We start from the raw sequence: 18,301 nt of genomic DNA on the forward strand, positions 1-18,301 counted from the left end.
ACAGCCCCATGTCAAAGATACTTGCTTCCACCACAGGCGTCACATCAACAACAACACAAGTGGCATCCAGACGACACCAACTACAGGACAACGAAGCTACATTAACCAGTAACACTGTCGTAATCTGGAAAAAACACGTATTTAAAACTTTGGCCAGAAAACTCGTAATTCAAATTTCAGTCGATTTACATGACCCTCATCTTGGCAAAAACTCACAAACTTGGGATTTCGCGGTGTGTTCTTTAAAGTCCCAGGTTTGAGAGTTTTTACCAAGATGAAGGTCATTTAAATCGATGGATATTTGAAGGATGAGATTAATGGCCAAATTTTAAAATAACGTGTTTTTCCAGAGTACGACACTTTAGTGGTCAATAGGATCGAATATTCAGTCGGATGTATTCGGTAATCGATACGGAATCCGATTATTGTCCGAATAACCCAGTATTCAGTAGTATTCTGGCAAAACATTATCGTTTTTTGTTTTTGAAAAATTAAAATAAAATTCCCTTTATCAATAAAAAAAGAAGTAAGATAGGAAAAAAGTCATGTCCTTGAACAAGGCTCACAGTCACTAACAGTCACTCACCCTACTCGGGTGTAAAATGAGTACCTGCTGGCCCTTAACAGTTAACAGACGTCGTGACACTTCTTACATGGTAAAAGTTCCTGTTGGTTGGGACTCGTTGTAAACCGCCTTGTACACGGTATGTAGAGATTGCTTATAAAAATGCTGAAGTTTTTAAATATTCTTTTCTTTATTTAGAAAATAAATAAAATGAAATTTCCGTTGTTTAAAAAAATAATAAAATAAAATTTCCTTTATACCTGAGTGCAGTAAGAGAATGTGAGTAAAGAGCATTTTCCAATGACTCAACTATGCCCCGAGCGATGTTCAAACCCAGGAACTTCCAACCCGAAAGCAAGTGTCATACCACAAGAGCACACATAGCCGCACATAATCCTGATAATAATCGGTAAAGAGAGGGAATTAGCGTTGTTGGTTCCCAAGTGGTATTCGATAGCTTTCCCGCTGACAGTTGGGTCGCTGTAAAGAAGATAGAAAAATGTCACCTCGTGTTTACTTTGTGTGTGTGGTTTTGTGTGTGTGTGTGTGTATGTGTGTGTGTTTGTATATATATATATATATATATATATATATATATAAATTATATATATATAAAATATACATATAATATATATATATATGTATATATATGTATAATATATATATACAATATATTTATATATATATATTTATAATATATATATATATATATATATATATATATATATATATATATATATAACATTTCAAGTATAATTATAATCTTCTACAATATTGTTTCACGCGTTAGCTCTCATCATCATCATATATGTATACCACTTCAATAAACAACAACAGACAACAAGCCAAACTCATGTAACACACAGTCCTGACGAGGCTGATTAGGCCTGAAACATCGATGTAGACTGACTCAAACATTGTGGTAAATATTTGAAATATTATATATATATATATATATATAATTATATATATTATATATGCGCCAATATATAATATATACTATATATATATATATATATATATATATATAATATATATATAATATAATATATAGTTTTGTGCGTGTCTGTCTGTCTGTCTGTCTCTCTCTCTCTCTCTCTCTCTCTCTCTCTCTCTCTCTCTCTCTCTGCGTGTGTGTGTGCGTGTGTGTGTGTGTGTGTCTGTGAGTGTCTCTGTTTGTGTGTGTCTGTGTGTGTGGCATTATTCTAACCCCCGGTGTTCTTTTTGCTGGATTTCTATTCATTTTTTAAAAAAATGCTGAGCCTTTTCCTTTTCATGTTTTGATTTGTATCGTTTTGTTTGGGGCGGGGCGGATCGGGGGGGGGGGGGGGGGTGGCATCAAGTCTTTGGCTTGAAAAAAAAAATCAACAAACAATTAAATACTGAGAATAGTCAATAAATCGACTTTTATTTGTGATCCACTAAACGTGCCCAAAGCGCTTTACAAGGGGTCCCTGGCCAACGGCAACACTTTACATGTAGGACATTTTTTTCCGGACAGAGCAACGCTGTAGCGGACCGGTATTCATTTTACACTTGATTACGGTGAGAGAATGTGAGTAAAGAGCCTTTTCCGAGGACTCAACTATGCGCCGAGCTAGGCATGAACCATGACCTTTCGATCCGAAAACGAGTATTATACCACGAGACCACATATCCGCACATAGATCAAGGAGTATCCTCATCTTTGTCAATCCGATGCTGGCGATATTGGAGCTAAAGGATGTGAACCCACTTCCTGCCCCCCAAGCACCGCCGAGTATACAACAGATGCCTTCTATACCGATACCTAGACAAGAAGAAGACTATTTGATATTTGTGTCAGTGCATGACGTCATCAGTTTCAATCTAGGATTTAATAAAAAAAAGTTTTTGAAGTGAAAGTTATATTGTCAAAATTTTAAAAATAAAATAAAAATAGAAAACTGCTTCGTCACTCTACAACAGGACAGGAAGTGACGTGGGTGACAGGAGAACATTCATTAGTTTTTCTCACGCTATGTGAGACTGAGTTTCAGTATTATGAGACTTGATGAACCAGCTAACTGTCGTACTATGGAAAGACACTTATCTAAAATTTGGCCAAAAAATCATCCTATTATATTCTATACCGATAGATTTAAATGACCTTCATCTTGGCAAAAAATCTCACATCTGGGATCAAGCGAGGTTCTCATTAAAGTCCCAGGCTTGAGAATTTTTTGTCAGGATAAGGGTCATTTATTCGATCAATTTTTTTAGGAGGAATTTCACGGCCAAAATTTGAAATATGTGTTCTTCCAGAGCACGACGGTTAGCTGGTTAAAGCCATTAAGTTGATGTTTTAAGTACACTTCTTTAACTCTTTCCATACCACCCAAAGGAATATCGTCACATTCGTTACGACACAACCCACAATTTTCTTGTTCTTATTTCATGTTTCTTCTTCTTCTTCTTCGTTCCCGTCACGTCACATGGTCAGTCCGGTCTGGTGAATGAAGCCCACAGTGGTCCTGAGGTCGTCCTCATTGCCGTACAGCTTCTTTGAGTATGGGGTTGAGTCAGGCCAGAAGTTCCTTCTCAATTGGTTGTACCTTGGACATTCCATTAGGACATGATGTCCATTTTCATTTTCAAGTCTTATTTCATGTTTGTGTTTGGGGAAGGAAGGTTTTTATGGAATAATCTTGAGCTTAAGCTTTTATATAGCGCAATATCCACTAAATGTGCTCAAAGCGCTTTACAAAGGGTCCCTAGCAAACAGCAAAACATAACACGTAGAACGAGACATGACGCCTGCTAGGCGATATTACAATTTTTGATGAGCCCCTTTCCGTTAAACTCAAACCGTTACAGAAACGCAGACGGACAAACCAAATCCTTTTTTTTAGCTTGGGCGACCGAAGAGTTTCTGGAATGACAGAATTTATGAAGGAATTGAAGAAGCTGATATACAGAGAAGTGATAAGACCTGGAATGAGATAAAAATAAAAGTTAGCTCAGGATAGAGAAGGATGGAAACTGTGTGTCTGTGGCCTATACCCTGACCCAGGGTGTAAAAGGCAATGATGATGATGATGATGATGATGATGATGATGATGATGATGATGATGATGATGATGATAGTTATAGCTATAAAAAACTCGACACTGTGTTGCAGAGCTCTTTTTTTTCTGAACAAAACAAGAATATACTCGTTACTATTGTGTCTGAAAAATCTATTTTTGTGTTGGCTGAGTATGAAGTTTCGGGTCAAATTCTGAAAATAGCTGGTAGGGAGAGAGTTAAATAAATCTGAAATCAGAAACTAGACGGCTATTTTGTAGGTTACTACAGAGCTTTTGCATTCCAAAGGAAATGCCGAAGAAGGAACATGAGGATATTCTGGCCAAGAGTAATTTCAAACAAAGAACTGGCTAAACGCACTGAATTTGAACCAGTATCTGAAGCTGTAAAGAGGAGAAGGTGGAAATGGACTGGACATGTCCTCAGAATGGATCCGAGTGGCATTGCCAGGATAGACTTCAAGTGGACCCCCCCCCCCCCCCCCCCTGGGGAACGAGAAGACGGGGCCGCCCGCTGGAGACCTGGAGGAGGAGGAGCATCGAATGAGAAAGGAAAGCTAGTGGTAAGTCTTGGGGACAGATGACAAAAATGGCCTCCAACCGAGAAAGATGGCGTTCCACCGTGTCAGCCTTACGTGCTGATCAAGCACCAAGAGAGTAAGTAAGTATTTCTCACTGATCGTTTAACACCACAAAACCTAGGACTTTACGTGGCTAGTGAATTGGATTCAGTAGTCTGATGTCACGCCGCCGGCAATAGCGGCCATCTTGGTTCTAAACAAAGAAAATCATTACTTTTTATTCTTCATGCTGGCTAGAACTTTTCATATGCCTTGTGATCAGAATGTGTAAAAGTCAAATCATGATCAAATTTCTGGGGTTTTTTCCTCTGGATACGAATTTTTGCTCGCCGGAGAAATATTTCATACGGGCATCCGCCATTGTTCCAATAGTTTAGAGCCAGTGTTACTAAGTTACCATGAGTCATTAGGAAGGAAGTGACATTACAACTGTTGAAGAGTATCATTACTAATTTTTGAAATAGGGAACAGCGTGACTCAGCGTACGGTCTTTGCTTCGTACCCGAAAGGTTCCGAGTTCGATCTCACTCAGTTGCGTTGTGAGTGGCCTTGAGCAAGTCACCTCGCCTTAGATTAATTTGCGGCGCTGCACTGCGGAAGCGCCTGGGTTATTCCAGTCTTCCCTTGAAATAGACCCTAGAGACAAATTTCCCCTTTGGGATGAATAAAGAGAATTCTTTTTCTTTTCTTTCTCTTTTATGTGCGGCTATGTTGTTTAGTAGTATGACAATGGCCATCGGATCAGAAGGTCCTGGGTTCGCGCCCCACTGTAAGCGTCGTATAGTTAGTTGAAACCTTGAAAAAGGGCTCTGTACCCACATTCTCCCACCATACTCAGGCGTAAAATGAGTACCTGGTCGTGAACAACGTTGTATCTGTCAGAAAAAGTGTCATGTATTATCACCTAATAGGCTGTTATGTTTGGTCCTAGCTGTCTTGTGCTGTTGTTGGCTAGGGACCCTTTGTAAAGGGCTTTGAGCACGTCTAGTGGATATTTGCTCTATATAGAAGTTCAACTTGTTTTGATTGGGTTTTTAATTTGGGGGGGGGGGGGGGGGAGAGGGGGGTTGGGCTTCTTTTTTTTTTTTTTTTTTTTTTCTTTTTTGTTTTTTTTTTTTTTTGTTTGTATTGTATTGAATTTTGTTGTTGTTGTTGTTTTGCTTTTTGGGGGGTTTTTTTTTTTTGTTTTTTTTTTGTTTTTTGTTTTTTTTTTTTGGGGGGGGGGGGGGTGAGGGACTGTTAAGAATAACATAATATCACACAACACATTTTGTATCAACTCAGGGGAGAACAATGACTTAGATAAGGCTCAATGGGTCGGAGTTAATCCCCGCTTTAGTAGAGTCGTAATGACAGTAACAATCACGGTCTACCCTTTGTTTTGGACGCTGGTCCGTTACAAAATACTTTCCGACACATCTATCTGACCAAGCTACCCCCCATCATTCTAGGATAAATGGATTCCTATTAAGATAAAACACAACTACAACCAGAACTGATATTGGTCCTATTGATCGTAAGACGAGTGAGTGCTCTACCAACTGAGCTATCATTGACATCTCAAAATTGTCTGAATCAACATGAGTTAGGATTTCACATTTAAATAAAAATCTATACTATATATATATATATATTAAAATTGTCTTTATGGTCTATTCCAAGGAAAGACTGGAACAATCCAGGCGTCAGCCGCAATGCAGCGCTGCAAACTGAGCTAGGGCGAGGTGACTTACTCAAGGCCACACCATGCCAACGAGTATTTGAACTTGGTACCTTTCAGATATCATGAAGGAAAGCCCGTACCGCTGATCCACGCTGTCCCATGTATTAGAAACCCTTCGATACTCGAGAACTCCGAGTGAGTGCATTCCAAATCTATTGATTTCCGGTAAATACGATTACTCACATCACAATGAATGCAATGTCGTTCCCTCCCCCCCCCCCCCCCCCCCCCCCCACACACACACACCCTGGCCAAACTTCCTGGGCCGGTCTCAGGGGAGGAGGGAGAGAGAGAAAGAGAGAGAGAGATAGAGAAAGAGAGAGAGAGGGGGAGAGAGGAGAGAGAAAGAGAGAGAAAGCGAGAGAGAGCGGAGAGAGAGAGAGGGAGAGAGAGAAAGAGAGAGAGAGATAGAGAAAGAGAGAGAGAGAGGGGGAGAGAGAGAGAAAGAGAGAGAAAGCGAGAGAGAGAGAGAGAGAGAAGACAGAGAGAGGGGAGAGAGAGAGAAGAGAGAGAGAGAAGAGAGAGTGAGAAGAGAGAGAAGAGAGAGAGCGAGAGAGAGAGCGAGAGAGAAGAAAAAAAGAGAGAGAGAGAGAGAAAGAAAGAGAGAGAGAGATAAGAGAGAGAAAGTGAGGGTGAGAGAGAGAAAAGAGAGAGAAAAGAGAGAGAGATAGAGAGATAGAGAGAGAGCGAGAGAGAGAGCGAGAGAGCGAGAGAGCGAGAGAGAAGAAAAGAGAGAGAGAGAGAGAGAAAGAAAGAGAGGAGAGAGAGAGAGAGAGAAAGCGAGAGAGAAGAAAAAAAGGAGAGAGAGAGAGAGAGAGAAGAGAGAGAAAGCGAGAGAGAGAGAGAAAATGAGAGAGAGATAGAGAGAGAGAGATAGAAGAGAGATGAGAGAGAAGAGAGAGAGAGAGAGAGAGAGAGAGAGAGAGAGAGAGAGAGGGTGGGTGGGGAGGGGGGGGGGAGGTTGCCGGGTGAATCGATTTTGGGGCATCGGCCTCATTTCAACACAACAATATAAAAACCAATGACTTTGGGACTGAGATGCCGATGTCCTTCGTCGCCACAGGAATTGGGCATTTCGCTTGGTGGACAAATAGACCAAAATCGATGGATTTCGTTTCCATGCCGCTCAAGTCTCGACTTTCCTTACTTTATAGATAGTATGCGCTTGGCTGAGAAGCTCATAACATTGCCACCCGGAAATATAACGGACCAACACACAAAATATTGTATGTATCCATGAACTTGTATAGTCGGGTTAATACAGTTCAGAGAGCATAACTCATAAACGCGGATGGCAAAAAACAATAACAAAGAAGGCTCTTTACCTCACATTCTTCTCTCACCTTACTCATGTGTAAAATGAGTACCTGGCCGTTAACAGCGTTGTCTTTGTCCAAACAAAAATTTGTAATATCGCCTAACAGGCGTCATGTCTCGTTCTAAATGTTACGTGTTGCTGTTGACCAGGGACCCCTTGTAAAGCGCTTTGAGCACGTTTAGTGGATATTGCGCTCTATAAAAGCTAAAGTTTTTTTGTTTTTTGGGGGTTTTTCTTCTAGTCTAAATCAATTCTGGTCGTCAATAAAGATCATCCATCCTCGCTCTTTTACATCCCGTAATCCTAAGAATCTGCCTTTTGGGAATGGGATTAGCGGAAGAGTAGCGTCCCTTGATTGGACGTCACCCATTGTCTGTGACGTCACCGGCGATGGGTGACGTCCAATCAAGGGACGCTACTCTTCCGCTAGTCTCATTCCCTATACATCCTGCTACTAATATTTAGCTATGCCACCTTGTGATTCAATAAGCAACCTATTCATTATTAGGCTGGTTATCTATATACTTCCAAAGATTTTGGAACCGGAAGAGTAGAATGTGTGACGTCACACATCCCCCTTGTCCTATTATCCCCCTCATTCAAACCGTCATTACTGATCACAATGATAATTTCATGTGATTTGTAATCCCTAAATAAACTCGGAAAATACGTCCTAATATTTAAATATTTAATTCACGGCGGTTTGGAAAAATCAAGAATGATTCCAGCCCATTTGTAAACGATGAAAACGAATCAAGGAATCGCCTCGAGCCGCTGATTCTTTTTATTTCTGTATTTGATAATTTCTCCGAATCTCTCTTTAATTTTTAGAAAGAAAATTACTTTGCTTTCGGGCGAGTTTAAATCCCCCGTTAACCGTCGTACTCTAGAAAAACACGTATTTCATAATTCGGCCAGAAAACTCGTCCTTCAAATATCGGTCGATTAAATGACCCTCATCTTGGCAAAAACTCTCAAACCTGGGACTTCGACGAAGTCTTTAATAAAGTCACTGGTTTTGAGAATGTTTGCCAAGGTGAAGGTCGTGTAAATGGATCGATATGTGAAGGACGAGTTTTATGGCCAAAATTTTAAAAACGAGTTTTTTTCAGAGTGGGGCAGTCAACTTGTTCAAATGCCTTTGTTGAAGTGAATGAAGAATGACGACAATGTTGATGTTTGAAGATCTAAGAAATGAATAACGATAGGGAATTAAATTAATGTAAGCTTTAATTCTATAAGCGAAAACAGACAATGTGGACGTTTCGGGTTTCCCCTTTATTTAAAAAAAACACGGTGCATGAAACACTTATGACGATTGAGAGATTCATTGCGTTTTGTTGATAAAGGAGAACCCCGAAACGTTTACGACATCTGTCTTTGTCAATTAAATTGTAGCTTTCTTTCAACTTCCTAGTTGTGATTTATTTCTTGGTTGAAGTTCAAGACGAGAAGGGCCAAAAAAATCGATGACGAATTTTTCTTTCCATTCCTGTCAATATCTATATGTCACCCATCGCGTCAACCTGGTATTATGTTGCAAGGAACTAAAAAAAGCAATATTATAGCATTTATATAGAGCAATATCCACTAAAAAGTGCTCAAAAGCGCTTTACAATTTTTATGTCGATCGATATTTGAAGGACGAGTTTTCTGGCCAAATTTTAAAATATGTGTTTTTCCAGAGTACGGCAGTATAGATAGTATGCGCTTGGCTCAGAAGCTCACAACATTGCCATCCGGAAGTATAACGGACCAACACACAAAACTGTGTGTATCCATGAACGTTTATATTCTGGTTAATACAGTTTAGTGAGAAGTACTCATAAACACGGATGGCAAAAAAAAAACCCAATGACAATGACCCGAGTGACGTCAACTTCGATCAATATATAGATAGAACGAAGTTGACGTCACTCAAGCCTTTGTTATTGTATTTTGCCATCCGCGTTTGTGAGTGATTCTCACTAAACTGTATTAACCAGAATATAAACGTTCATGGATACACACAGTTTTGTGTGTTGGTCCGTTATACAACCGGATGGCAATGTTATGAGCTTCTGAGCCAAGCGCATACTATCTATATGTTAACGATGGCTACGGTGGAGAGTCTGTGAATGAATGTGGGTGGCACCTCATTTATCTTCTTTTTTTTTCAAAAGAAGTCATAAAGACCATATTTTTTTTCTAATGAAAAGAATGAACACGAATACAAATCAATAAATAATTATTTAGTTTTATTCAATTGTAACACATTGCCAATTATCCAGAATAAAATTATTCTCTCATTACCAGTAGACAGAATACAAACAAACTTATCAACAAACAAACAAACTTATAAACAAACAAACAAATCAAATCAATGATGAAGTTAAATGCCAGTTTTATTGAAAGTCTACCTGCGTTGAGTTAACCGTTGCCAATATTAACTTATAGATAGAATGCGCTTGGCCAAGGAGTTCACAACATTGCCATCCGGAAGTATAACGGACCAACACACAAACTATGTGTAACCATGAACTTTTATAGTCTGGTTAATACAGTTTAGTGAGAACAACTAACAAACGCGGATGGCAAAAACAATAACAAAGGCCTGAGTGACGTCATCTGCATACTATCTATAGCCTGACACTGACCAAAAAAATGACGTCAAAAGACAAGTCTTTGACCACAAAAGAAAACAAATCGTGAGTTGTATTCAATATCTACTAACGACAACTCATTAGGCGGTGAAAAAAAACAAATATTGACGTAAAAATTCCAGTCTTTTGGGGTTTCAGTGTCAGGCTAGAACTGAACGTAACGATGGCTACGATTTAACTCCCAGCTTTTGAGTTTAGCATCAAAATAGGACCAATGGAGCCGAAGTTTATCCCGGTTTCTATAGCGTGAAACGGACAATAGCAATTGCTTGGTATCCTATAGATATAGAATCTGTCTATACATCCTGCAACTAAAACAGATATTTCACCTTATGATTCAATATGAAACATATCTATGCATTATTAGTTCTCCGAATGGCTGGTCTCATACACATGTCCAATGAGTTTAGAACCGGAAGAGTAAAATGTGTGACGTCACGACTTGACTGCCTTATTGACAGGTCAAATACCAATTACAGGTTTATTCATTTGAAAAATAGAATACAATTTGGCTTTTGTGTGAGTTTCTTCGTGTCAACAAATACCAATGTGAAATTGAATGTAAGATTCAATTTGATATACGAAAACAGATGATATAAACGTCTCGGGTTTCCCCCTTTACACCAAAAACAGGATGAATGAAACACTACAGACGAATAAAATTATCTCATTATCTCATTCGTCTGGAGTGTTTCATTCATCCTGTTTTATTGACAAAGGGAAACCCGAAACGTCCATATTATCTGTTTTTTGTATATTAAATTGTTGCTTACATTCAATGTCACATTGTTATTTATTTATTCCAGCATCGAGCAGCAACATTTATATATTTTTAATTTTTTTAAATTGAGCTTTATATAGAGCAATATCCACTTAATGTGCTCAAAGCGCTTTACAAGGGGTCCCCGGCCAACAGCAACATTTAACATGTAGGACGGGACACAAATATCGTTACAACAATGAGATCAAACCAATGTGAGTCTTGGGATTAGTTAGTAGGTACACATTACACATGTACTAAAATCTATGACACACCAATTTGTCTGAATCAACCAGATAAACAGAATAGGATTCAATAGTCTGATGTCACACCCGCCCAGCAACCAGTAGCTTGGTTTTAAATAAAGAAAATCGGTTATTTTTATTTATTCTTCATGCTGGCTAGAATTTTTTTCACATGTCATGTGATCAGAATGTATAAAAGTCAAAACATGATCAGATTTATAATGCTCTTCGGAGAAGTATTTCATAAGGGCGTCCGCCATTGTTCCGATAGTTTAGAACCAGTTACAAAATTAATATGCGTCATTATGAGGGAAGTGACGTCACGACTGTTGAACCCTATTACTTTATTTTTCAATAAAAACAAACCACGAAGTGTGTGTTGTTTTGGTTCAGTCAATGATGACGAGCACATACTATTAGCAGGTCTAACAACCGAAAGCAAGTATGGGCTTGTTTAAGTATTGTTATAATGAACAATACTTTGCATTGTTAAAGAACATTTCCATTACAACAATGAGCCCATAAAATTTAGGTTATCAGACCTGCAAATATGTACAAATCGGACTGAGTAAATATCCATTCTCCCCAATGGATGCATTAGATGTTACTCTTAATTTTGTAATCGCAAGTTAAACCGTGTTTTTTACAGTTAAGTTTACCCGACATGGTGTCCAGATAGACGAGGGTGCTGATAGCTCAGTTGGTAGAGCACTCGCTTCACACACAGATAGATCGAGATCAATCCCTGATGAAGTCGAGATTTGTTCAGACCCGCCCACCCCCCCCCCCCCCCCCCCCCCCCCCCCCCCCCCCCCCCCCCCCACACACACACCTCCTCCTTACTTTGTCCACCTTGTAGAGATTGGGTTACTGGATCACTTCGATCTGACGGAAAGTATTTTGCGATATACATACAAGCGTTCTATACAAAGGGTACCAAGTAAGTTCTATCGTCAGTTTCACCCTATAAAGACCGAAATGAACAACGGCTCCGTGGGCTCTGTGAGCCAAATGACTCCCAATCACTACTTGACCTTTCACCTTGTTTTTGTTTTGTTTTTTAAGGGTTTTTACGGCGCTTGCAACACATTTAGGTCATATCAGCGCCAGTAAAAAGGAAGATAATGGGATAGTCAGAAGTTCTAGAATTACAATTAAAGTATCCAAGAATAAGGCATAGAAAGGGGAATTGGTTTTTGTAGATTCCAAGAGCACACGATCAGTGTACTTAGTTTGAGATCACTAAATGTCTTATCCAGACATAAGCACAGGTCCGAATTAACCAGTAGATTTTGGACCAATCAAAACATGGAATTTGTGACACACCTTCGCGGGTGCTCGGACAAACATAGTTGGTTGTTTATAAACAATAACGTGAATGAAGTCGACCTATCACTAATCATTGTCATTGTTTTTATACCGACAAATTGGTTGACTAGTTATCACACAATTGTAAACGTTTAATAAGTTTACACATAGTTTTCTGTGTTTGTTTTGTTGATCAAGCGGTAGAACAGTGGGTATTTTTCTAAAACACGTACCATCGATAGTAAAAGCTGTATAGTTCGCTATGTTTACCAATCACTGCCATTGTTTACATTATGAAAACTGTCCGAGAGGCGTGGTTATGTGTGGGTCTATTGTTTACACATCATACATATGTAAAAGGAAAAATATTACAGTATCTACATAACACAGAGATGATTTACATGTGAAAAAAATATCATCTCCGAAAACTAACTATACATTTGATTGTTTCCCTCCCAGCCAGGGTATCCGGTCAGGGCCAGGACAAAACCAGGTGATTTCATTCCAAGACAAAGACAGAAACCATGTTGGAAAACAGATATTGGGGGATAGAAGACACAGTATGTACCTTCCTGGCCACTATGGGAGGTCAGGAACCGCACCCAGATCTTTCACCCTAGACAAAATACCAGATATAAACAATTGTTTACATTTAATTTGGTGTAGATTCGAATAACTTGGGTTGAGATAAGAATTGAGATCAATTTAACATTAATTTAGCAGTTTCCGTTACATGTGGAAATAATAATAATATTATTGAAACACCAGTCAAAACGTCCACACTATTGTATGACGTCATCAGTATGTGTGGTGTCCATATCCTGCAACCACTGCCTAATTCGACCCTCGCGAGAAGGAGAGTTCGTATCACACTTATAACACAACATGTTGTTATTGTTGGCATTTTCTCACACTCCCTATCACACTACGCTTCGGCAACACCCCGCCCCCTGCCTTGACTCCACAGTCTTGCTGTTGTTGTTGTTGTCTCCGATTTTTACCATCACCCCCACCACCACCAACCCCACCACCACCACTACTACCACCACCACCACCACCACCACCACCACAACCACCACTACCGGAACTCTCTAAGTCTTTTGAGGCCCCTTCCTTATGATTGTCTCCAACATTCGACACATTTTCAGTCTTTGAATCTCTGCTTATTTCAGAAACGATATTTTCATCGTCTTTGTCGTCAACCACATTTTTCTCTTTGGATAAAATATTCGTAGATCTACGTAATCGATTACAACTTGTACTTTCCTCTGGAAGAATAATAATTGTGCTGGTGCTTTCCCCGAGATCCGCATAGTCCAGAGATTGTCTTTGCATGTACCGGTCACCCCTAGACATCGATGGACTATGGTTAGCGGATTTTAAGTTGCTTAAAGATTGAGAAGGTCTCGTATTCGATTCCGGTATCTGTGCCTCTTCTGGGTACGACATGAATCTCCTCAACTGCCCCGGTCCGGGAGGTTTGCTCTCCGACTGGGAAAATTCCTCGGAATCGGAATCGTTGGATAAAAGTCCGATACTCCTCGTTGTGCACTCGCTGTTCAAAGACAACGCACTTCCGACACGGCTGGACGCTGTCAGAACTTTCAGCGAATTCGCGGAAGTGTCAAGAGACTCCATCCAATCATATTGACCCGGAACTGTTTCCTTCAAGTCAAGGTCCACGGACCTGCGTGTCGTTCTCGGAGAACAGTAGACCCCTAAATAATGTTCTCCAAACCCATTACCTCCCAAACCCCCCTCAGCTCCACCACCACCACCACCTTCTCCGCCCCCTCTTCCTCCTCCTCCTACAGCGTCGGCCCCACCTCCCCCAGTGCCACCGACCTGGTGAAGAGATATATCGGGCATGCTCGAAGCGGGGATGCTGATATCGGATGATGAGCGAGTCGAGATTTGATGTTTTGAAGGGTGGATGTTGATTTTCGGGGTCGTAGAGCTGATGTTGTTGTTATTTTTGGAGACGACGTTGATTGAAGGTGACATTGTTGTTGTTGTTGTTGCTGTTTGGGTTTCGTTTTTGCCACCATCGTCTACGATATTTTGTGATGATGGGATTGACGTTGTTGAGGTATTGCTGTCTCGCGTGTCCGTGGCAGCTTTGATCTGTGTTTTAGAAGATGTTGAAGACGATGAAGTTGATGATGATGGTAACGTTTTTTGTTGATAAAGAGAATGACCAGCTGAGGATGATGATGTGGAAGTTGAAGTTGACGAATCTTTCCTGTCATCTAAGACAATAGCAGGTACTCTTGGTGACGTCATGGTCAATTGTGTAGATTTAGGTCATTTATTGACATCACAAAGGGTGGGAAGATGATCTATTACTTTATCAATGAATCGTGTTATCTGACATTCTTCAGCTGGTGTGAGTACAATCTGAAAAAGACAACAAGAAAAAAAGATTTCAATAAGATAGTTTATTATGGACATCATTCTGGAGGTCTGAAGGGACGATCTCATTGGTCTCGAGATTGAATTTCGATGGTCGGCGGATCAAACCTCTGAAGTCTCGATTTTCACGATCGGAGGAACAGACCTCTGAAGTCTACATACGAGATTTGCACACCGTGTTTTATTTAATTTTGGTGGACAGACCTCTGATGTCATCATTTAAATAAAACACGGTGGGCAAAGCTCGCATGTAGACTTCAGAGATTTGGTCTGCCGATTTTGAAAATCGGGACTTCAGAGGTTTGAACCGCAGACCACCGATATGTGTCTTTCAACCGTGCTTTTATATTTAAAACGGAATTAAAGTTTAAAGTCTTTGAAAGGTTGAGACTTTCTGACAAGTTGAAGGTCATCCATCCCTATGGATAGAACGTTTAAAATGTCCCCGATAGTTTTACTACGCATAAAATAATAGATGCTGTTTGATATTATCTTGTTTCACTTTCGATAGAGGGAAAATATCTGACAAATAAAAGCGTTCTGGAGTCCGCAAGCTACTGCATAAATAATAAATAAACGACAAATTCTCTTTTCTCATATGATAGGAAAAACGTGTGTCATTAAAGAGAAAACAAAAAAACTTGAGCTTCTATAAAGAGCAATATTCACTAAACATGCTCAAAGAGCTTTACAAAGGGTCTCTGACAAATAGTAACACATAACATGTAGAACAAGATAAGACGCCTTTTTGGCGATATTTCATTTTTTTCCCGTCAGGACAACGCTGTAAACGGCCAGGTTCTCATTTTTCACCTGAGTACGATGAGACAATGTAAGTAAATGAATGTAAGTAATCATGATGATGATGATGATGATGATGATGATGATGAAGATGATGATGATGATTATGAACATGATGATGATAATGACAATAATGCAGATCACAAACAGACATCCATTATATTATTATTAAACACACCAACCTCAATACCTCTAAGATCTTTCACATAACAAATCTTAAATTATAAATATTTCCAACAAAATCAAGAATCACTGCACATGTCAAACTCTACACAACGGTACCTCCCGCACAACAAACCACAAAACTGTGTAGAAGAAGACACGGGATGTGTCAAAAACTGACACGTTTATACACGCTAATCAAATTTATGTCAGAAGATATTGAACCCGTTCACTCTCGTACTCTGGAAAAACACGGATTTTTATTTTAAAATTTGGCCAGAAAAACTCGTCCTTCAAATATCGATCGATTTAAATGACTCACATCTTTGTAAATACTCTCAAACCTGGGATTTGGTGAAGTCTTTATGAAATTCACAGTTTGCGATTTTTGGGGTTTTTTTCTTTTTTTTTTGGAAGATGAGGGTCGTTTAAATCGGTGGATATTTGAAGGACGAGTTTTCTGGCCAAATTTTTAAATACGTGATTTTCCAGAGTACGCCAATTAATAATTGGTTAAAAACTGCAGATGATGAAATAGCAAAAGGTGAATCCAATTAGATCACGTAGAGTTTCTGCAGCACGATTACACCAAAACTGGCGTTTTTCTGGCCAAAAAAACTATTTCTTTTTTTTTTTTTTTAATTTTGGCAAGAATTTTTTGGAGGTATTTTATATAACGCAACATCCACTAAACGTGCTCATAACTATGTGTAACCTTGAACTTTTATAGTCTTGTTGATACAGTTTAGCTAGAATTACTCATAAACATGGATGGCAAAAAACAACTACAAATACCCGAGTGACGTCACCTTCATTCCATCAATTGATAGACTACTTGTCTGATTTCGTGAAGTATGTCCCTCGTTTTGTTTTGTCTTTGTTTTGGTTTTGTTTTTTTATGAAGAAGAAGAAGAAGAAGAAGAAGAAGAAGAAGAAGAAGAAGAAGAAGAAGAAGAAGAAGAAGAAGAAGAAGAAGAAGAAGAAGAAAGAAAGAAGAAGAAGAAAAGAGGAAAGAAGAAGAAGAGGAAGAAAAGAAGAGGAAGAAGAAGAAGAGGAAGAAGAGAAGAAGAAGAAGAGAAGAAGAAGAAGAAGAAGAAGAAGAAGAAAAGAAGAAGAAGAAGAAGAAGAAGAAGAAGAAGAAGAAGAAGAAGAAGAAGAAGAAGAAAGAAGAAGAAGAAGAGGAAGAAGAAGAAGAGGAAGAAGAAGAAGAGGAAAGAAGAAGAAGAAGAAGAAGAGAAGAAAAGAAGAAGAAGAAGAAGAAGAGAAGAAGAAGAAGAAGAAGAAGAAGAAGAAGAAGAAGAGAAAAGAAGAAGAAGAAGAAGAAGAAGAAGAAGAAGAAGAAGAAGAAGAAAGAAGAAGAAGAAGAAGAAGAAGAAGAAGAAGAAGAAAAGAAAGAAAAGAAGAAGAAGAAAGAAGAAAAAGAAGAAGAAGAAGAAGAAGAAAAGAAGAAAGAAGAAGAAGAAAGAGAAGAAGAAAAGAAGAAAAGAAGAAGAAGAAGAGGAGGAGGGAAGAGAAAAAAGAAGAAGAAGAAAAGAAAAAAAAAAAAAAGGAAGAAGAAGAAAAAAAAAAAAGAAAAAAAGAAGAAGAAGAAGAAGAAGAAAAAAGAAGAAAAGGGGAAGGGGAAAGGGGGAAAAAAAAAGAAAAAAGAAGAAGAAAAAGAAGAAAAAAAGAAAAGGAAAAAAAAAGAAGAAAGAAGAAGAAAAAAAAGAAGAAAAAGAAAAGAAGAAGGGGAAAAAAAAAAAGAGGGGGAAAAAAAAAGAAGAAGAAGAAAAGAGAAAAAAAAAGAAAGGGAAAAAGAAGGGGGAAAAAAAAGAAAAAAAGAAAAAGAAGAAAAAAAGAAGAAGAAGAAAAAAAGAAGAAGGAAAAAGAAAGGAAGAAAAAAGAAAAGGGAAAAAAGAAGAAAAAGGAGGAAAAGAAAAGAAAAGAAAGAAGAAAAAGAAAAAAGGGGAAGAAAAGAAGAAAAGAAAAAGAAGAAGAAGAAAGAAGAAGAGAAGAAGAAGAAGAAGAAGAAGAAGAAAAGAAAAGAAGAAAAAGAAAAGGGGGGAAAAAAAAAAAAGAAGAAAAGGGAAAAAGAAAAAAGAAGAAAAGAAAAAAGAAAAGGGAAGAAAAAGAAGAAAAGAAAAAAAGGGGGGAAGGGGGGGAAGAAAAAGAAAAAGAAAAGAAGGGGAAGAAAAAAAAGAAGAAAAGAAGAAGAAGAAGAAAAAAGAAAAGAAAAGAAGAAAAGAAAAGAAGGAAGAAGAAGAAAAAAGAAAAAAGGGGAAGGGGGGGAAGGGGGGGGAAGGAAAAGGAAAAAAAGAAGAAGAAGAAAAGAAGAAAAAAAAGAAAAAGAAAAGAAGAAAAAAAAAAAAGAAGAAAGAAAAGAAGGAAAAAAAAGGGGGGGGGGAGGAAAGGGGGGGAAAGGGGGGGGGGAAAAGGGGAAAAAAAGAAAAGAAAAGAAGGAAAAAGAAGGGAAGAAGAAAAAAAAAGAAGAAGGGGAAAGAAAAAAAGAAAAAGAAGAAGAAGAAAAGGGGGGGAGGGGGGGGAGGAGGGGGAAAGGGGGAGGAAGAAAAAGGAAAAGAAAAAAGAAAAAGAAAAGAAGGAAAGGGAAAAGAAGAAAAAGAAAAAGAAGAAGAAGAAAGAAAAAAGAAAAAGAAGAAGAAGAAGAAGAAGGAGGAGGAGGAGGGGAGGAGGAGGGGAGGAGGGGAGGAGGGGGGAGAGGAAAAAAAGAAAGGGAGAAGAAGAAAAAGAAAAAAAAAGAAGA

At 38.7% G+C, this 18,301-nt stretch overlaps 1 protein-coding gene across 1 annotated transcript in view; it reads right to left on the reverse strand.

Annotated features, from left to right (window-relative positions):
- Nucleotides 1-14,580, reverse strand: part of LOC144979069 (uncharacterized) — a 15,297-nt gene extending 717 nt beyond the window's left edge. The window contains exons 1-3 of the mRNA XM_078925684.1: nucleotides 13,977-14,580; nucleotides 13,099-13,943; nucleotides 1-124 (exon numbers count right to left, since the gene is read on the reverse strand). The exon at nucleotides 1-124 is cut by the window's left edge and continues 69 nt beyond it. Of these exons, the coding sequence (XP_078781810.1) occupies nucleotides 1-124; nucleotides 13,099-13,943; nucleotides 13,977-14,469 (1,462 nt within the window). The 5' untranslated portion in view covers nucleotides 14,470-14,580. The remainder of the gene's footprint in view (nucleotides 125-13,098; nucleotides 13,944-13,976) is intronic.
- Nucleotides 14,581-18,301: the final 3,721 nt, after the last annotated feature.

Source organism: Berghia stephanieae, chromosome 8, assembly GCF_034508935.2.
Source record: "Berghia stephanieae isolate SIO BIC M18660-M18661 chromosome 8, UCSD_Bste_1.3, whole genome shotgun sequence".
Classification (NCBI taxonomy): domain Eukaryota; kingdom Metazoa; phylum Mollusca; class Gastropoda; order Nudibranchia; family Aeolidiidae; genus Berghia; species Berghia stephanieae.